Source organism: Pholis gunnellus (assembly GCF_910591455.1).
Source record: "Pholis gunnellus genome assembly, chromosome: 9".
Taxonomy (NCBI): Eukaryota; Metazoa; Chordata; class Actinopteri; order Perciformes; family Pholidae; genus Pholis; species Pholis gunnellus.
In genome coordinates, this window is record NC_136535.1 from 12,455,930 (window position 1) to 12,477,412 (window position 21,483).

A 21,483-nucleotide genomic window follows, 5' to 3' on the forward strand; every position below is an offset into this window, starting at 1 on the left:
CCTGACATACTCTAATAAGACATTTTTATGACTTTCTGAGAAATACCATGCTGTGACTTTTAATATTTTCTTTAACATAGTCTTCCATGGATGCATGGTGGTGTGCTAGCGCCGTCACCTCACAGCAAGAGGGGCCGGCTTTCGGTTCCCGGGCCAGACGGTCCTTCTCTGTGCAGTGTGCATGTTCTCACCGTGTCAGCGCTCCGGCTTCCTGCTACAGTCCAAAGACACGCATCGTAGGTTAACTAATTACTCTAAATTGCCCTGAGGTGTGACTGTGAGCATAAATGGTTTGTCTCTATGCATCAGCCCTGTGATACGTTCAACCAACGTCCGCTGTGGTCGGCTCCAGCCTTCCACGACCCCGAAGAGGATAAGCGGTTCAGCCCATCCAGCTGAATGGATGGATAGTCTTACATGAAGTTCTCAGATATATTTATACGTTTTTTAAGGACTGAGGATATCTCGTTCTTACCGTTGTTGAGTATTCTTCTTTTGGTGATGAATAGTACCCAAAGCTGTTCAAACATGTAAAAAACGAATCAACAAGAACAAAGAGCATAATGTAGACGCACTTTATTCCTAAAACAGAAGCTGCACCATCAGTAGCGGCACACAATTATATGTACACATATACACACACAATTACCTAAATCTGTTATATAAAATATATAATCTGACAATGTACCTTTTAATTCCTCTTCAGAGCTCATTGAGTTACTGTGCGAGAGACTCTGGAGCCAAAGCAGAGAGAGAGGTAAGTCTCATCCACTCATTGGGTGGGACACAAATGCCCAGGCCAGCTTTTACTTCATTTTTACAGCATGGCAATAAAAAGGTCTGTACCCTTTGAAAAAATAATATTCTAAAAGCAATCTACAGCAAATTCACTTGAACAGGTTTTTCCGTGTTGTAATTGAGACAATTACACTTTTTAAACCGATTCCTTTACAGTGAGATGTACACACCCTCTAGGATTTGTAATATATAAAAGATATTAAGCATTAAAAATTCCACATTTAAAAACTTACAATAAATAATATATGCAGGCATTTCATTAAGATAAAATTTCATAGATTGCAATCTACAGTCAATAAAAAGACAATTTATTCTCCTTTTATGAAATGTCCCTTGATCTTCCAAAATGCTAAAATGGATTCTTGGCATCTGATTGATAGATTGATTGGAAACTTGTAGTCAGTCAGTCAGAGTTGTGTGAGATACACCGAGGAGGAGTTTGTAAATGCGGAGTTCGCACTGTAATGCTTCCTCCACATTTGCCCTGATGGAATTGGGGATCCTTCAAAGCAGGCAATCCAAGATTCGACTGAGCGAGTCATCCAATCATATCTCAGCAGTTTGATCCCGTTAGAGTTCAGAGCATGTTCTGGATGAAGTTGTACATCTGGGTGAGCACCACGAAGTGAACAGGCAGACAGGAGCGTCGGTCCTGGGTTGCAGGGTCGCATGTCAGCCAGGAGAGGGCGTTGTATTGCTCTAGAACAAATCTGTAATGTAGAACACAGAGACGGCAATTTAGATCACACATATCTTGCATCATTCCTCTCTTTTTAAACATACCGTAGAGTAAACGGACTCTTCTGATCTGAGCACTTTACCTGAGCACATCAGAGGTGTGGTTGGAGTCCAGGGGGTGGGAGTGTTTACTGTGCAAGAGCTCGTCTGATTGGACAGAAGACACGTGCAGGTGCAGAGAGGCCTGGGGGGAAAAAGAAAGATCAAATGAAGTCTTTAGATTCATGTGTGCTTTTCAGGGATACAGACCCGAGGTAAACAGCATTTAATAGTCACCAGTCAAGCAAAAATACCAACAATTCTCTGGTTGCTGCTTGTGAAAAATGAATGAATGTATGATTAAAAAAATAAGCATTAGTTGTAGCCCTACATGAATGTGACTAACGTACCTTGAGGAAGAGTGGGCACTGGTTCTGGGCTTGAGGGCAGGCTGACCAGAACCAGTCAGGCAGTGGTCCAGCCTTGGCTGTTGAGACAAAGTAGCCCAGAGCCATCGGCTGCTGCAGGATGTTCAGAGCCTCCTCATGGGACTCCATACGATCGGCACTCTGTCCCTGAAAGACAACATGGATAAAATGAATGAACTACACTATGATTCCGGAAACTGTGTGAGTCACTGTAAGGTCAATACGACGTCTCAAATTGTAAATAAAACGTAAAATAAAAAAATACTAAAACAACCGTTTTAGGGTCGACTGTATAAACCCTGAAACTGTCTCTCGGTTCCTCATCATAGCAACCATGCAGGCAAATGAACTTTATGATCTGTAATAGAGATTAAATATTGGTTTTTGTTCCATCATTGAGTAATAAAAAAAGGTGACCGACCTTGCCTCCATCCCCCCCCTGGTGGAAGTGGGAGCCAGGCGAGTGAACAGGCGAGGTTGTGGGGGAGTTGGGCAAGATGTTTATGAGGTCTGGATCCACCATGTCGTTGTCAAACAGGTCAAAGATGCCCATTCCATCAGATCCATCTGCAGGAACAAAAAAAACATGCAGAGAGCTCAGGGTTTGTTTGTGGCTCACCTTCAGCAGTATGCAACACTCATGATTCAGCAGACATTAAAAGTGATGCATTCCTTTGAGTACTTGTCAGCTGCAGATCGTACCAGGATTTATAGGATTGAAGTTGATGTCAATGGGCTCTGAAGTGTTAGTGTTGACCTGCACCATGGCTGAGGTGGGGAACACCAGAATGTGCGTGCAGGATGTGTCCTGAGGAGTGCTCAGCTGCGACGTCTGCATGTTGAGAGTGGTGCTGCGACCAAACACTGAACCGGTCGAGACAGAATCTGCAGAGACAAAGACGGACCATCAGATTTTGCCGAACATTGGGTCTCTCTCTTTTCCCGGTCTCTTGCTGGAAGCGCTATGAGCGAGGAAACACCGGTGTATCCTTTGCGGAAGTGTTTTCGGCACATGTAAACAAATAAGAGGCGTGACACACTGCCGTAATGACCGCAAACCACAGCTGTGGTTTAGGTTACAGTTTATGTAGCTCCTCGTAAGGCTCTTTTCTACCCGCATTTCTTAATGACATTCACCGGACACTTATGTTATTATACTGTTCAACTGCTAATAACCCTGTAATTATGTTTACAAGTGCAAAGAGCTGTGGACCTCCAATTATTCAGCACTAATTAACTGTATTTCATGTTGTCATTTAAATAGACAGAACTGTGTTTGTGTGTATAGAACATATATGTTATATAGAACTTTTATAAACATTTAAGCTTCCCACAGTACAATATATAAAGCCTATAATATATAAATATATATATAGCCTGTGTGTAATAAGAAATTGAGTGACATCCGCTTATTTTTGTCAAATTATGCAACATTGTGAATTGAATTAATAGCAAATATATAAGTTGTCACAAACACTGATCTGACAGATGTCATAAAATACATATTTATAAGAAAACAATGGACTGCTGATGTAGCTGTGACACCCGTCATATTTAATTTATGTCGATTTCAATGGCGGCTCATTTTATTAAATGCCTGCTGCCTCGACTCCTCTCTCCTCGTGTCTCCTCCTCGCATCCTTCATGGGCAGGACGAAGACGCGAGGCCAGGAGTCGAGGAGGCACAAAATCGGGAAATGAGAACGTACAAACTTAACTGGTTTCTCTGTTACAAAGTCTTAATAAACATGTTACTATTTTCTCTCTTACCTGGCATGATGACAAAGGAACCCTGGGGCTCCATGGCAACCAGACAGGCGCTAAGGATGCTGGGAGTGTCCGCTGCAGAGATGCCACACAACCTACACGTCTCCTTCAGACGCTTACTGAGAGACTGCAAGTTCCTCCTGCTCAGCAGAATACTCCAGTCTGGAACGGGGACGAGAGAAGAGCTCATTAGTACGTTTACATGTATGTAAAGAAACGACATGTTCGACAAACACTGCCGATGTGTTCGTACCTCTCAGCTCGCCGTGGCCCATTCTACCAAGCCGGCCAATCACCACCCTCCATGGCAGCGATGTCACCTGTACCAGGCCAAGGCACCACTCCCACAGCTTCTGCAAACCCACCCGCCTGGCTGAGCCCTTTTTCCTGCGGGCCCTGTGTCAGACACAACATATTTAGTTAAACACACACATATACAGACACAGTTTTATCAATAACTAGACTCGCGATAACCTGTGGGACATACCTATTGGGTACATCAATACTAATGATGCAGGTCTCCAGCAGTTCTCCATGTTGGTCAGTGCAGGAGGCCAGCAACCAGCGCTGGTCATGTGACAGACAGTAGCCAACAAACAGGACGTTGTACTTCTGGGAGGCCTCGCCAAACGTCTCCCCGAGCTCAGTCTGCTTGTCTTTCACAGGAGCCAATATGAAGGGTGGCGTATACAGACGCAAACACTCGGGTCTCTGCACAGAAGGAAAACGTGTTAGTTAGTTTTAAATCAATGAAAGAAACAACAGAGGACACCGTATTTGCAATGCCAGAGTGGTAGTTACCTCTGGGTTCCTGAGGGCCATATCGATGGCAAGACCGGGACCAAACCCTGTCAGCGCCTTGAAGTTGGTGGAGTTGGGCAGAGGCCGGCGACACTGCGTGAACACAGAGAAGGCCAGCGACTTGAGGTGCTGGCCGTAGAGATGGCGCTCCCCACTGCGCACTGGCTGCAGCAGATACTGGCAGGGAACAATCTGACGAGAAAGAAATAACAGAAGCACTTTAAAACAGGGTTGTGAAAACACAGGTTGTCCTTAACGGTTGTAGCGCGACCGACTTTTGAATATGTACCATTTTCAGCCAGCTTCTTCGTGTGTCTGTCCGTTTGTAAACATCACTGGCAGCTCTTTGCCAACTTTTAAGTTAATGTTTGGTAAACATAACTTCATGTTAAGGATTGTGAAGTGTTTGCCTCGGTTCACCAAGAATATTCAGCTTCAACTAAGCGGTTACATTTTCATTAATGAGTAAATTGCCCTTTACACAGGAGGCGTAACTAACAGCAGCTCAGCACTTGTGTTGTGAATCTCAAAATGTGAACCTTCATACTGGCTAATTAACAATTAGTGAAAAAGCACGAGGGATACAGAATAAGTATAGTATCTTTCAGATTGCTTAAGACCAAGTCAGTTGTATTTATGCTGTTATTAATAGGTTATTATAAGCATTGTATGGATCTTCTGCCAGTTTTGGTGAAATAAAATCAAACATTTATTTTGCACCAAATCAACAGTATCAACCCCAAAATTGCTGCAACAACTTATGAGACATAATAAAGCATGGGGATGGCCACTACGTACATCCATAATAATGTTCAGCCTTTGTACACTTTCACAGTTTACTTTTGAATCATGACTAGAACAACTTGACACAATGCTGAGCTGATCTTCAGATTCCCAATTTTCAGATGTAAACCACTTTTATGTAGCATAAACTGTTGATCTGCCATCTTCCCCTAAAGAGCCTCAGCACCCTCCCCACAAAAAGAGGCAAAACTATATCTCAGTGGGCCTCTGTGAGCATATGGTGACATAAGTATTAAACCAGCTCTATTCCACCATTGCTGTACTGAAGAATAATACTGAAACTATTAGCACATTCACACCTCTCGTGTTTCAGATCCCCTCTGGCATGTTGAAGCTATCTTGTTTCACTTTGTCACAGGTGTTGCAGTTAGCACCTTAATGAGTGTCTCCTAATGAGTCCCCTACTCCTCCTCGCCTCCCCTTGTGTCTGCTGGTATAACCTGCTCTATTGTGACTCAACTGGCAAAAGGGAGCAAATGAGTTAAAACTACGGACGCCCTCAACCACAGCGCATCAGCAGATTCCTGTGAGAGAGTCAAACCGTGTGACCTCAACGTGTCTGTCCAGTAATACTAGCATAAGACTTCCCAAACCTAACACACACACACTGAGACTGTATTGTTGGCCTGTACCTGTACTGAGACAGCGTTTCTGATGCGAGCCGGCAGGAACTGGAGCATCTCCATGTAGCAGCGCAGTAGGCCCAGTGTGTAGGCGCTGGAGTGGACCTCTCTGTCGGCGTCCTCGTAGCTGAAGGGGTCGACGATGTACACCACGATGGCAGGCGGGTAAGACACAGCGTGGGATTCTCCGTCCGTTGGCTTCCCCACTTTGTCTCTCTCCATTGTGCTGGAGATAAAGAAGGCACATGAAGATTTAGAAATCAGTCCGAAAGAAACAACCACAGGAAATATTTTCCCAACAACATGGCAATACAGAGTACTAAGTGAATATATCATTTTAAATACTTAGTAGTATTCCTTAACAAGATGCAGTATTCAGTACAAAAGTACTGTGCAGAAAACACAAAGTTCCCCAACTGTTGGAAGGGAGACATTGCCAGCTAAGAAATATTGGAGCAGTTTTATTTGGGAAGTCATTTTGGAAAATTACCGAAAAGATGTTACTAAAAACAAGCCAAATGAAACAAGATTGTTAAACAGGACAAAGTTTAGAATAATATATAAAACATATTGATAAACAGTTAACTTAAAATAAATAAAGAGTTGTTTATGGGCCAAAGAAATAAGTGCACCCTGATAAATGTGAACAACTAGGGATACGTGTCATAAATCCATATGTTGAACATTTTTCGTAGTTTTGAAAAAGATCATAATTTGCATCCTCTCTCACTCGCTGTCTAACAGCGTCACCACAACTCGGCTGAATCTCTGAGAGCAAGACACGAAGACCGGCTGCGATAAGTCCTGTCCTGTATTTACATATGTGACACCAGATGACATTCATGCATGACATTTATCTCTCTGTCAAACAGCTGTAGACTACAGGGACAGTCACAGCTTAAAATAACACAAGCTGTGAAAGTATTTTGACTAAACTATAACAGAACGAGTGTTCATTTACTGAGATGTAATGACTTAAGTTCTTCTCATAGTGTAAAGAGTAAGGGCTTTGTCAATAGTGGTATTAAGTATGAAACAAAACAAAAAATATTTGCAAGGGGTGGTAAAAAAAAACCCATCAGCAACAACAAAATGTAATCTCTCCGTCTGGATGATTCATTGACTCCCGTAGTGGTAACCTACCTCTCTGGCGCCTCCGTGGGCCCTTGAGGCTGGTTGGCAGAGGGTCCATTTTCTGCCAGCCCCCCGGCACCCTGTGGGTTTGACTGGGGTCCATTCTGAGACGTGCTGCTCTGCAAGCCTGCCGTCCCAAACGGCGTGTAAGAGCTCGGCTTGGCTGACGCCATTCCCCCGACAGTCTGGGAGCCTGAGGTGGAAGAGGGAGGGGTGCTGTTGATCTGGGCAGGCTGGGCAGGCTGGGCAGAGCTGGTGCTGGAGCTGGTAGTGTTGGTGCTCTGGGGTCCTGAGGAGGTGCTGGAAGAGCTGGAGGTCTGGGAGGAGGAAGAGGCCACAACGGGGCTGCGCTGGGACAATAGGGAGCTATCCAAAGACTGCTCGGACAGGTACGGAGCTGACAAAATGACACGGTAAAAAGAAAATGAGTGACCATTTCTACAACCTTTGTGACTTTTCAAAACTTGGGATTTCAAGATTTATGAGTCAAGATGTTACCTAGGTCATAGCGGCACACTTGAGCAAATAGTTTGAGCTTATTAAAGGCTTCATTGTTTCCGTCTTTGGCAGCCATCTTGAGGAACCAGTCACTAAGGGGCTGCTCCGTCATGCTCCTGCCTTCTGTGGAGCCGACCTGCAATACGCCCTCTGGGTGAGTCTTGCAGATGGGCCTGTGTTGCCCAAGCTGGCACGCCTGAGGACAAAAAGGGAGATAATGCGAATGAAACCTTGTGTGAGTCACTTCATGAGAGCACGAACTGCGTTTGTGGGCATGTCAGTACAAGAAGATTTTGTTTCCTGCCAGGTGCGTACCTCATACATTGCACTCAGATCTTTGAAGAAGGTCTTTGCTCCGCGGAGCAGAGCCTCATTTTCTGGGCAGACGACAACATATCCAACATCTCTCTGGGAACCAAAAGGATCCAGAAGAAGCTTCTCCCAATAGGGCAACCCAAACGGAGACAGCACCACAAAATCATACTCATAACCGACCAGAAAAGTGGGGATGGGAAGAGGCTCAGGAGACTCGTCTGTACCTGTAGGGAAAAGACACAATGTTCAGCTTTCTTTCAAAAAACACTATATTCCAAAATAGATCTCCCACTTTGTTAGCGATAAGACTGATTGGATACACTTTCCACGTACCATATGATCCCCTTCCAGCCATCTTGTGGAACTGTTGCCAAGTGAGCGGTCCCTGAACGCCCCACGAGCGCACACTCCTTTTCTTCTGAATGGTGTCCTGCAGCACAGGCTGGAGGGACAACAACACCCGCAGGACGTCCTGAGAGAATAGCTTGCTCATGTCTGCCGCTACAAAAAAGGAAAAACAAAGAGAAAAATGTCTCAACTTACCAGGTTTGAAGTTAGTAATGAAAGAAAAAGCAGAAAATAAGCTTGCAGTACAAAGAAATGGTGATACAAAAATACATACCTTTGCATTTTGGCCACTGATGAAGACAGGTGCTTTTCACTAGTGTTTCATCTACTTTGCCTCCTGACATATTGTCCATGAATTGCCTGCCGTGCTCCAGGGCCATGTAGCAGTCATTATAACAGTCTCTCTCTTCCACCCTCAGAAATGAGCTGGGGACTGAGCCTTGCTTAGGGTACTCCACGCCTGCCATCGGAGCAAAAGGGTTGGTGCACTGGTCCTGCAGCAGCAGAATCAGCTCATCCGGAGGTTTCTCCATCAGGCTTCCGGCCTTGTGCGTTGTGGAAGATCGCAGCTCTTCGAAACACCGCTCAGTGTCCCGACTAGCGTCCGAGCCTCGTACCACGACGTCCAGCTCGTCCTCCAGAAACAGGCCGGCCGTTTGGCCAAAACGTCGATTGGTGACGGCGCTGAAGCCACAAGTGCAGGGGTACTGGGCCTCGCCATTGTCCTTGAGGTACACGCCCACATCTGCTCCCCTGATGTTCATGTTGCAGACGCATACGCAGCAACTGTCAAAGTTGCAGTCCTTGAAGAGGTTCATCACCGACTCGGAGAGAATAAGGGTGACGTAGAGACTGTGAGCCTCGGGGATAGAAGGTACTGTGGCCGGCTCGACGGAGCTGAGCGGTCGGCAAGTGGAGGCAGTAGAGGCAGGGGAGTAAAGGTCAGAGTTGTCATACTTGAGTGAACCCTGGACGCTTGACGGGCCGCGGGGAGTCCGTGGAGTGCGTGGTGTGCGAGGCGTGGGCACGGAGAACCTTGGCGTGGCTGGGGAGGGCAGGATGCCTGTGCCGCTGTTGCTTGGAGGGGCACTGCTGGACATGAAGGGCGTGTGGGTCTGAGGGGTGTAGGTCTGGCTGTAGTCCGGCTCCACACTGGGGACGTTACTGTTACGGAGACAGAAACAGGGATTCACATGTAAAATAAACATAAATGCTATTTCCAGAATAGATTTTTTGCATTTGAAGATATTCGTCAGTATTATGTGCAATGGCTCGTTAACGTAAATTTCAGTCACTATAACAAACCATCAAGTGAGCACAATACTTTCTACAGGTATTCTTCTATATAGTGTAATAATTAGTTTAAAAAAATTCAAACAAATTACTTAATTAAAATCAATTGCATTTATATTAAACATCTTAACCATTTACGCCACTAAAATACTTTTAGTAAAGTTTTATCCTCCAAACTTATCATTTAATTCGGAAAAATATCTTAAATCACTATTTTAAAAAGGTCAGCAATAAACTGCAGTTTTTTTTCAGTTTGTTAAAATTACATCATTAGAAATACTTATGAAAGTACTTTTTCTTGTCTTCCTGGCAACTCAAAACCATCCGGTATTTTTAATGTATCGCTGTAGATGCCATGTTAACACTTTTGCATTTTTTATACCATTATAGGATGAGTCTACAAGCTTCAAACCTAGTTGCTGTTATAGGAATATATACAGTAAGTGATATGTTGCTTTTAAACAATAAACATGTTAACGAACATAATAAACATCTGTAATAGACTGCGTCCATTAACAAGGTGACAAACTCATTTGGTCAGTGGGCTCATCCCTAAATGGCACTAACCTGTCTTTGGTGAGGAGATTGACATTCGACACTGGGGGTATTAGTTCCATTTTTCCCAGGGTCCAGCTGGGCGTGTACACACAGTCTTCTGGCAGTTTGATAGGCAACAGACACTGGCTGGGTAGCATCTTCAGGGGTGCGTACATGGAACAGCCGATCAACAACTGGCACGTCTCCGGCTTGTATACAAAGGAGAAGTCCTAAAAGTACAAAAACAAAAAAGGTTTAAATGGTGAGATACACTGATGTAGCACCATTTTAAACCTCATACGTGGCAGGTGTGAGACATGTCATACCTTTATTTCGGATGGCTTTGGGCTACAGAATCCCTCCTCCACCTCCATCTTGTAGTGGTTGTTGAGCTGGCTGCCATCCAAAAGCGTGAGGCCCGTCCCTGCTTCCAGGCTATCCTTGCTCCCGGAGTTCATGGGTGAGTAACCCTGTTGCTCCAGGGAAGGCGGAGTGGGAAACATCTGGTGCAGGTCTGCTGAGCCTAGAGATTAAAGACATTATGACTTCTCTTGAACCATATGATAAATGGCTCCAATGAGCAGTGATTAAATGATGCCCGGTCCCCATACTTATGCAAGATAGGGGATCTGTCGAGGCTTTATTGTCCTTACAGCCAAACTTGTCGTCGGTTCCAGCCCCAGCTCTTTTGGATCCAGGCTGTGCAGACAGCAAAAATATATAGCGAATAAATCATCCACATCAATGTTTCAACAGGCTTTACAAGTATTTCACAACACTGAAGAGTAAGATGTAAGAATTTCAACAAACAATGCTCTTACCACTAGCTCATCTTCATCCGAATTGAAAATTTTATCCAGGTCACTGTAGGACACAGCCAAGTCGTTCTCGTGGATGAGGCTGGTGGAGGCTGAAGGTTTACTGCCTGCTGCGCCCTGACCATCTGCAATGCAAAACAATTGAAGAGGAGACCTTGAATAAGAGACCAAACTGCAAACATTAATTATGATTAAATGTCAATCCTCCGGGCCAAACGAACAAAGGGAAGGCATTCTCACCGTCTGCTGTTCCAGTATCTTCATCCAACTGGATCAACAAAAAAAAAGAGAAAACAATCAAGATTATTGTGGTAACACTGATACCAGGCGTACAAGAGCTGTAGCTGAAGAAAAACAGTCTGAAACTGGCCAAACTAGAAATTCAGTAAATATCCGAGGCAGGAGTAAGTAAACAAGACCAGAATGTGACAGGCATTCGATGCTGACTTTTGGTACCTGACATATTTTGGTCAATGCAAATATTGTGGTTTCAACACATTTTTCATACAAGCCGGATGCTGAACATCTCAGGTTCCGGTCGGTACTTTACTAGAAGATAGGAGCAGATCTTAGCATGAACTCCTGTGCCATACTAGGTAGGGGTGTAACAGTTCACAAAACTCTCGGTTCAATTCAATACGATACAGTGGTGCCACGGTTCGGTACGTTTTCAATACAGCAAAAAAAAAGAAGAAGCAGAAATGCCAAATCCTCACTGGTGAGACTCTCAAGGGGGCGTGTCTGAAGAACATGTGTCTTCATCTCCATTCAGTAGTGAGGCAATGTGTCGTTACAGTCAGGTAGCTCTGTGTAGTCCGTGACGTCCGGCCGTCTGCCACAGCGGGTGCTTCGGACATTTGATTCTCTGTTTGGGCTTTTGTTTTCTTTTACAAAGCAGGAATTATGGTCTGGCGAAATGGGCTCGTGAATGAGTAGTGTCACGGGGCTCAATAGCATTGAGCATGTTCGTGCAGCCTGGTGTTCCACTACAGAGTAGGGTCTCGTATCCACGGCTATAAATATAGCAATCGCCGTGGGGAGAGTTTGTAGCGCGTGTGCTGTTGTTGGTTTTCCTGCTAAGCTAGTTTAGCATAGCGTGTAGAATGTTGTTCTTCCGTGGTGGGCGTGTCAGGCAGCACGTTGTCGGTTACGTTGGGTGGGTTGCCACCGAGAGAACATTATATTTCTCACAATTTAAGCGTCTCAGTATTATTCAAACGTATTGTTCGGTTCATAATGCGTACCGAACCGTGAGCCTCGTACCGAACGGTTCACTACGAATACGTGTATTGTTACACCCCTAATACTAGGATCTCAACCCTAGTCAGGAACCCACCTTGTGTTTCTTATTGCCCTCTCTCTCAGCTCCAGACTTGTCCTTTTTGTCGGAGAAGCTGAACTCATCGTCTCCCTCTTCAAAGGCGTAAGGGTCTGGCTCCTCACTGTGTTCTCCGTCTCCTCTGGCTGAGGCAAGATGGCTGTTTCTCCGCTGGGCGTAGGTCCTGACCAGCTCCTGGGACACCTTCAGGGTCTGCGTGGTGCCCGACATCAACCTGAGTGGAAAGAAATTGTGCAGAGATGCTCAGACAGATACAGGTATTCTGTTTAAACTAACAGCTACATTTGTTCTAATGCAGCTAAAGGTGATAAATGTAACACTTACTCAGTGACCGACACTACAGTTTCTATTCCTCCGCTTCTCCCCGAGTCATCTCGTATTTTATCCACAGGTAGCTGGGGAGTCAGGAAGTTGAATGCCTTCTTCCTGGGCAAGTTGAAATACTTCCACGGGTTGTGGGTGGAGTCTTCATTGGGGTTGATGGCGGAACCCACAAAGACGGTGGGTTCTAAGGTTTCACTGTAGGCTGGGGGGAAGGGCAGAGGAGGCATAGGCATGTTCTCCAGCTGAGGTTCCTCAGATGTGCCCTTCTGTGGTAGCAGACAGGGCTCCACTGACGGCGGGTAGAACTGTTGGTGAATGGGCGTGGATGAGTTCTTCATCTCACTCGGAGTCATGTCACCTTCTACGTGATCGCAGGGATGTGGGCTGAGCGGAGGGGGAGGCGGGGATCCAACGAGGTCTGCGGAGGTGCCGTGTGTGTGCAGCGTCGGGGCTTTGGAGGGCACCGTGTCCACGTGGTGCAGGCTGGGATACGAGCCCTCCTCCTGTGATCTTAAACAAAGCCTCTGGGTCTGTGGCTCCAGGGACTGCTCCTCGCTCACAGAGTTGCGGTGGTGAAAAGGCGTCTGCGGCCTCTTCTGCTGCTTCTCCCCCTTTTCCAGCTTCTCGCCCAGCTTGTGCTTAGGGGCCGGCTGGGCAGGCTGGCCCGATGAAGGCGGGTGTCCTGAGGTGCTGCTGGACCGCTGTTTCTGACTCTTATGTCTGTGTGGAAAAGAACAAATAATGCGTTCAAGATTCTTTCTTATAATTGTAAACATACAGTAAATCTAGAGTCACTTGTGATTGCATTCCATTCAACGTACCTTGAGCAGTTGCAATGTGGCCTGTGCGTACACTCCACAAAATCCCAAAGTCCAGTGTTGTCCGACTCCTCCTCAGAGGTCCCATTGGTCAAGGTAGTAAACTTCCTCCTATTAAAAAGGGGCAAATTGACAAATAATCAGTCAGCGTGGAGGGACTACTTTGACTGGCAATGATCATTTTGAGGATGAGATGTCACTAAACATACTTGTTGCCTGTACGGTTAATGTTATACTCCTGCCACACAGACTCAACCATCTGGGTGGCCAGCCTCCGAGGGATTTTACCCCCATGAAGAGTGTTGTTAGAGCTGCAGCCATCCGTCGCAGACGACAACTTGAGCCACCTCTGGGAAGGCTGATAATCTATGCGGGAAGAGAAGACAACAACAAAAAAAAAAACCTTAGTATGCAGAATCTCTCGGAAATAAAGGCTGAGAAATGCGTTAGTTTAACTCTGGTCAATATGCAGCTTCGAGTCTTACCAGTCTGCGCCTCCTCTGGTGACGTTGGAGGAGTCAGAGTGACGGAGGACATGGCAGGATCTCTGTGAGCAGCCGGGCCCTGCTGAGCACCACACAGGCTTCCTGAGGTGTTGACGGAGCCCTGAGGGACCACAGCAGGGAGGTCCGACAGAGGGAGAAGTACCAGACAGGAAGGGTAAACCATCCTTACTCCCGCTGCAACCAAACAAACACAAATACATATTTCAAAAACTTCTGCATGCAGACATGATTTGTCCCATTTTTTCAGTAATGTAACCAACCATTTCCGTAGCCAGTTAATTTGATGGTTTGGTAATCCGTTCAATCAAGGTTCTGATCATTTAAACAGGATATGGTAGGAGAATCAAACAGGCATAGATACCTGGAGTAGGCAACAGTGAGACCATTTTGGGCTCAGTTGCAGCTATGTGTTGATCTCCAGATCACCCATTCTTATAAAAAGGTTAATGTAATACTTACTTACTAAATTCTTTGTCAATGAATCCCATGACATTACAAACAATAAAGTCAGTTTCTTAAACCTTTCCGACTCTCTACCCTGTCAGTACCAGTACCAGCATTATGATATCTTACCGACAAGGACCTCCACAGCTGCCAGGGAGTCGTCCTCCCAGTCCGTTTCCTCCATTTTGTCTTCCTGGGCCTGCTTGGGATTGGGGCTGATGGGATAGAACTGCCTCCACTCTTCTATGAGCTTCTGAGTTGGGTGGTCTGACATCTTAAAAGCCTGACCGGTGAGGGTCCCATTCAAGCCATACGGGCTGAGGATGACTAGAGGGCAGAGAGGAATCACAATAATTACACAGGATAATAAAACGTGTTTTAACATTGTGCACGGCTGGTGTCGTCCTACCTTGCAAGGGGCTGGAGTTCTGCTGGGCGAGGCCGATATGTTCCTCGTTCAGCCGCTGAAGAGGCTGATGTTGAGCGATCTCCACACTCGTGCACACATTGCTGTCACCGTGTACGAAGAAGGTGAACGCACAAGACAGGTGCTCGCTGCAGGGCGGGTCAAAGATAAAAAGAGACATGGTAACGTTTAGAGAGATTTGTCCAGAAGCATAACCAATTCATACATTTAAAAAAACACTTCACTTTGCAGTCAGCACCAAATAGCTAATGTAAATCATTCTTATTATGCTGTCATGGTCCGGACGTCACGGTCCGGTGCATGCAGCCGCACACAGATTACATGGTATACAGATTGATGCACGCAATGTGGAGCCAAAGTCGAGTTGAACCAAAATTCCCCAAGCGCGAGGTCTGCCCAGAAACCTTTCGCCGTACGCCGCTGGCAACTTATGCTGAGGTTAGCCCCAAGAAGCAGATTGGCGTGTGAGACAGTCCCGCTATGTTTAGCGTGAATGAAACTGTGGAGCTGGAAGACCCACCGGAAAGGTTCCCGGTCAGCTAAAGCAGCAACGGGAGAAGAGTTGTGTACTAGTCGAGGGCGATGCGTCGGTGTTGTTTTAGTATTTTATAGCATGATGCGTTTCAGTTTATAACCTACGGTCACCTGTTGCCTTTTGGGGAAATGGTTTGTTCAGTGTAATACAGAAGAATTTTTTTCTTTTATAATGAAAATAACATTTATAGTTTGCTAAAGTTACCAGTGGGAAAAATAGGATCTCAGCCTCGAGCAAGAGGATTTTGTCCGTCTGTGACACTTGCACTACTGTCTGTTCCAAATAGGCGAAAAGAATCATATCCTTATGCATTTTGTTTGGTTTCTTTACCCGCTGTAACTGAACGGTGACTCCTATCACGGGGTATGAACTGAATCGGGACTTCTGTGTATCGTTACACCCCTTGAAGTCTCAATCACTTATTGTGAAGGAATGACACAAAGGGGGGGGGGGGGGGGGGACTGAAAAGAGTTGAGATGATGTGAGAAGTACAATTCCTCTCATATCTGGCTTTGGCCCAAATCATACTTTCAGGTGAGAGAACATGAGGGCTGCACACGACACACTCTGATTGAACACACTCTGAACCGTTATCAAACCTTCTTGCAACTCACAGGCTAAAATGTGAGTCAAAAATAAACACGGGAGATTTTTATAGTCCTGAAATGTTATAATAATATTCATAGTTATTTTCTTACTTCTGGAGGGCCAGGCGGCTAAATGCACTAAAATAGTACTTGTTGACATGGTTGCTGTAAAACCACAGTGCACACTCAGCATTTTCCAAAGACTGCCCCGCTCACCAGCCAGAGAGAGCAGGCGACAGCGAGACTGACAGACTTTTATGTTCGCTGTCCTGCGCCGCAGCCTCAACACCACACTTGTAGACATCTTTATGTAGAAATATAAGCTAAACACCAGCGAGCACGAAATCACCTCCTGTTCTATACCAACAACTCTTTTATATAGCTGCTGAAACTCTCATTGACAAAGCTGCCAGAGGGAACTGAGCCAAAAGGGGCTGTGCATCAAACACAAGTCAGCTTGTATCAACAGAGCCAAAAAGCACCGGCTCAAATGAGCTTGTCAGGGAACTCCAGGATACACCAGCCCCCTCATTCAAGAGCAAGGGAACGCTAACGCGATGTCACCACCCAAGTGTACAGGACGTAAGGAAATACAGCTGTGCAGAAACACTCTCGTTATTTATGTGCTGCTGCTGGTTCACCTCAAGCTTGTATTTCTACTACACAGACCAGTTCTACCCTAAAAGTGAAGGTGTGTACATGACTCTGGAAGTGTTCTGCTTTTACCTTAGACAAGTCTGAAATGAAAGAGAAAGTAATACAACAGGCTGGACGACTTCTGCTTGAAAATGTGTCACTCTGAAGATGTAATTATGAAATTGTAATGATCCTGTCATACTCTATCACAATATTACATAAGATTTAACTTTAAAAATTGCAGGATTCTGGTGACATAAAGCAACATGGATCTTGTTATAAACGCTTTTTTAAATGAATACGAGTTACAACTGACTGATAAAACTGTGTGAGTTCAAACAGAGCAGCAGTCTAGTGTCATGGTTACACTGCTTAAGGAAAGCTTTGTGTGCATTTGTTTAAGCTACTTTTTGAAAGAAATTCTGTCTCGTTCCCTTAAACAGCCATCAGCTTATAACAACATAGTCCAAACGATACAGTTGCAAGCACCATCTCTGGGGAAATGGGAATTTTAACAGGAATTGTTATGGGAAGTTTAAAGCACAACTTTCAGAACAACGAAGACCTCAGCCCAGTGATGCGTTACACACTGCAGTAAACACTCACAGTCATCGGTCTTAAACATGTCTTGAACAAGCATAAAATACTGCATGCATGCTTCAAACACCCAACAAATATGTCACGCTCGATAGTAAATCCACCTCTTTATAAAGACAACTGTACTGCTGCAAAGCTTCTTGACCAGAACCTACAGACCAAATACTGACGAATAATCAGCCCTTCAGCACAAGTAGACATCCTGCTCTTCTGCCACATCAACCTGCAGTAACTGTGTAGCTTCTTTTCTGTTATAAACAAACTACTGTGAGGTACATGTCAGCTTGACCGCTATGTCGGTGGAAAGGACCATCGGCATCGATACAACTGTGTCACTAGTTCAGTCGACCTATTTTCTGAACAACTTTTTTTGACACCTTAAGATAATGTCAGCAGCAGCATGTTTATATGAAAACCTTTCAGGCCATCGAGGCAGCATAATCTCCTCCTTTTTACTGGACGGCTATTATTGTGAAACATCTGCAGGAAACGTTGAGACTCATTCAAAATAGCTTAACAATGCCAAAAGTAGAATCGGTTCGGATTAAAGTCCATCAGTGAGTGAGAACAGTATTTCTGTTAAAATAGAGAAAAGCCAGAGCAGCAGACAGCGGAGTAAAGCATAAACCACGTTGAATACCAATACAACAGGTTATTCCCACAGATCCAAACAGAAAGCAGCCCAGCTATAACTTGTCTTGACAATTAGTTGAGTCTTGGCTGCGATTTTTTTAAAATTATGGTAGGTCATAAAACTTTGTTGTTGTTGGCTGTTCGGAAGCGGCGCATACCTTTTATTAATGGTCTTCTCCTCCTTCTGGTATGGCTTAACGAACCACTTGCCGATGCGAACAAAGCCGCGGTTCATGAGACACCGCTCCAACAAGTTGTGGATGGCTTTGAACAGGAGCGTTCGACACTCGTAGGACAGGCCACTCTCCCACTCGCCATCCTCCTCACCTGAAACAAGGCAGATACATTAGACCAGATAATAACAAACAGACCTCTCGCTTTCCTGAGGAACTGCCTCATGTCAACTGTAAACTGTGGTGTGCTGAATGGTTCTGACCTGTAGGGGACATAGTTTAAATGGTAAACAACTGACCACCGTAGTAACTGAAGTGACCCATTTGAACATTTATCTGATTAGTTATACAATAACATCATCCAAAATAAAATAAGTCAGTCCCATAGATGTTAAGATGAATGGCTTATGAGACAAAGAGTTAACCATTTTGCTTATATAAAGTGAAACGTTAGATTTAAATCTGTTCCACGGATGAAGCCTACCCATGGATTTTTTGAATGCAGCTCTATTCAATGATGTTTCATTAAAAAACACATCATGATGATGAAATGCAAAGTCCAAACTACAAAATAAACCCTCCTAATGTTATTGCTTTTCATCTGAGATGTGTGAATCTGCGTTGCTGCTCTTCCTGTCTCTGTAATGGCCAATCTGTGCTGTATTCAAGTTACACTTGACACTCCTGAAGACAGGAGACAGACTACCTGGTCAGTGTGGCAGCCCCTACGGGGAATTGCTTCACAAATATGAAGACTATCAAAGCTAGACCTTCATCCAAAATCAAGACTGTGCTCGGTGACTCTGATGCACAACACCTTGCTATTATGCTACCACACAAACTCGCACCTCCGTGGCTGAGAGCCAATGGCTTCCACAAGAGTTTAAACTTTAAAAGACCCGATAGAAACAAATCAGTTAGAATGCGTCATCAGACTATGCATCATTAAAACTGCATTCTAAATAGTTGCTGCAGGTTAGAATGGTTGGCAGTGTCTTCAAACACTAAACATGTTTAGAGATGAACAGCAGTTCTTCACAAATGGACCAATTTTGCCTGCAGCTTTTAATAACTTCTACACACTTGAGTCTTTGTTTTTAACATTGAAGCACCAATTCCAAAGACCTGGAATAACTGCTAAGATTATATGTGAATATGAAGATCATTTAGGGTAGATGTCAAAATAGTGTTGCCATTTACACAGGGGAATGGAATATATTTTTAGTGTAACCGATTCTGATGAACATGGAGATGTTGCATGCACTTACTAGAGAGCTCATTATGGATTAGTTCGGCAAAACTGGGGTCGTCCCCCCACCAGAAGAGCCAGAGCTCTCTGCGACCCGGGGTTTGGTGCCTTCTCCACACACTCAGCACATCTGCCGTCAGGCATCGGCTGAAACTACACAAGATAGGGTCCTCCTCGGTCACAGGGAAAAGGATCGGCGAAGAGGTGGGTCCTTGCCACACAAAACGCCGCCATTTTATTCCAGTCAAATCGGCCTAAAGAGAAAGAGCAAAACAATGTGAGAATGAACACAGCATAGCTGCACAGCATTAAGCCAATCATCTGTTGTTGACTGCATAACTCAGTGAGAGTGTGTGTTTCCCACACACACACACACACACACACACACACACACACACACACACGGGAAGCTGAAGACTGCTGTCATACAGAAAATCACTTTGAATGAAAAAAGCTAAAAACAGACTTGCTGGCATCTTGGAAAGTTTTGCAATACTTTGTACATGTGACACCACAATCATGCCCAAACATAACTGTCATGTAGAAATGTAGTCAGCAGTTATGAATTACTATTGGTGACACACCACTCACTAAAATGAGATTCGTTTTTCTAATTTAAAACAGTAACTATTTGACTTACCTTCCATTATGTGTATCATTTAATATTACAGTGTCACTTCAATTATAGAAGAACATGATGTTTTTGACAGGTTCTCAATAATTCGCCTGTTGGCTTGACCTGTTACCATCATGTTACTATCATGAATGCTTGTTGGGTATTTCTGTAACCAAAGCAGTGTAAACACACTATCGTGCCATTTTCATGGGCAACTCTTTAATATAGATAATTTGCAGTACGTGCTGTCTATATTATCAAAGTTAGTTAGATCACGATTTGCAAGTTGCAGGCCCGATGCCTTCACGCCAGTCTGCAACTGACGTTACAAAGCTTGTTGCCTGATTAGCCAAAATGGCTTTCTGGCCTCTCAGTATCATAGCTAACGCTAGCTAGCGCAGAGAGCAGTGTGTGTCTTACCAGGCAGAAGAGATTGGAGTGGCAGTCCTCCAAACTGGCCCCGTTAGGTACAAAGCACGAACTCATCCTTTCACTGCGTGGTTGTAACGTTAAAGTCCATTGTCTCAATCACCATCGGGGGCAATAGCTGATGTAGTTAAGTCTCTGGCGGAGCGGTGTTCTGTCGTAATTATCCCGTTAAAGCGCTGACCAACTTGCTAGCTACAGCTAGCTACCGCTAGTCAACCAGACAACTTGTAACCGGCGCTAGCCACCGCTAGCCCGGCAGCGCTAGGCTAACGTTAGACAGGCAGCCAGATAGCGTCAACTGTAAGCTTTTAGCTATTCGACTCATCAATCCTATTTGAAATGTATTGTCTGATCTGGTTAGCCGCAAGCTTGCAGCTACGTTACCTTAACGCCAAATAGTCAACGTTAACATCACCCGAAAAGACTAACGTTGAATCAAACACCAGAAAAGTTAGATGCGCAATAAAAATAAGAGCTCGAAAACTAAAAAAAAACTTCACCCCAAAAGCTTAGTCCCTGGTGTGCTAATGCTAATGCTAGCTAGCTGATCTGAAACAATTTCAAAGCAAAGGAACTCTCCCCTCCCCCTGATCTCTGCTAGCCTGCTAGCACAAAAGCTAACATACCAGAGCTCCAGCGCTAGCTTGCTAGCTAAATAAAACAATTAGCTACACCGCCCTCCTTTTCGCTAAAACCATCACAGTGCTCCGTCATAGTAAAACTACTTCCAAAACAGACGAAATGCCAATTTAGCGAGACTACTCATCGGCTACTTTTCTCTGCCAGATCCATGGGTCCTGCAGATTTCCATTATTTCAGTTCATGGATTGAATTCTTTAATGGCGGCCAGGAGGACAACTCTGCCTCTCAACTCCTATTGGCCAATTTGTGGTAATGGGGGCGTCATCCGTCTTCAAGTAGCTCCATGACTTCACAGTTTACAAGATGAGAGCTCCGGTGCATCTGTCATACAGTCAGTGGTCACTCCTCAGCGATGTCTGTTACTAAACATGTCTCACTTTGCAGCATCTGCTGCATGTGACTGCTACAAAGAACTGACTTTTTTTTTTTCATTAATGGGGACAAATGTGCGATTTTGCACAAAATATGAATTATTATAAATATGCATAACAATAAGAAGAACATAACATTTTCTGTCTGAGCCTTTTGCTTTGTGCATTGAAACGGGGTACATCAGGTATGAAGTTATCTAGGTCAAGTTGTGCAGACAAAGATGGGGACCTGATTCCACCGGTAGGCTAATAGGTCGATCATTTGAATCTCAGTTG

General features: G+C 44.7%; 1 protein-coding gene across 2 annotated transcripts; it reads right to left on the minus strand.

Moving 5' to 3' along the window:
- Positions 1-561: 561 nt before the first annotated feature.
- LOC306700957 (mediator of RNA polymerase II transcription subunit 13-like) lies at positions 562-21,004 on the minus strand. Of its 2 annotated transcripts, none has more exons than XM_079166120.1 (30): positions 20,186-21,004; positions 19,169-19,403; positions 17,886-18,054; positions 14,722-14,867; positions 14,442-14,639; positions 13,848-14,042; positions 13,572-13,728; positions 13,366-13,473; positions 12,545-13,264; positions 12,218-12,434; positions 11,122-11,149; positions 10,885-11,006; positions 10,717-10,762; positions 10,390-10,586; positions 10,094-10,293; positions 8,508-9,397; positions 8,219-8,386; positions 7,886-8,109; positions 7,571-7,766; positions 7,082-7,469; positions 5,948-6,164; positions 4,512-4,703; positions 4,198-4,421; positions 3,964-4,106; positions 3,714-3,872; positions 2,646-2,828; positions 2,365-2,510; positions 1,926-2,090; positions 1,620-1,720; positions 562-1,508 (listed from the first exon to the last, which is right to left on the minus strand). In XM_079166120.1, exons 1-30 carry the CDS (start codon positions 20,249-20,251, stop codon positions 1,376-1,378), a joined length of 6,333 nt encoding a protein of 2,110 aa, XP_079022246.1. In that variant the 5' UTR covers positions 20,252-21,004; the 3' UTR covers positions 562-1,375. The 2 variants fall into 2 exon arrangements, with proteins under 2 accessions (XP_079022246.1, XP_079022245.1); XM_079166119.1 differs by having other exon boundaries at positions 10,675-10,762.
- Between the last annotated feature and the right edge of the window lie 479 nt (positions 21,005-21,483).

Bases quoted from the DNA above. Each gene is read 5' to 3' on its own strand.
- LOC306700957 (XM_079166119.1), bottom strand. From the start codon at position 20,251: ATGAGTTCGTGCTTTGTACCTAACGGGGCCAGTTTGGAGGACTGCCAC. The intron at 6,165-7,081 runs GTAGGTTACCAC...CTTTATCTCCAG, and splicing joins CCCACGGAGGCGCCAGAGAG to CACAATGGAGAGAGACAAAG. The intron at 4,422-4,511 runs GTAACTACCACT...CCTTCTGTGCAG, and splicing joins TGGCCCTCAGGAACCCAGAG to AGACCCGAGTGTTTGCGTCT.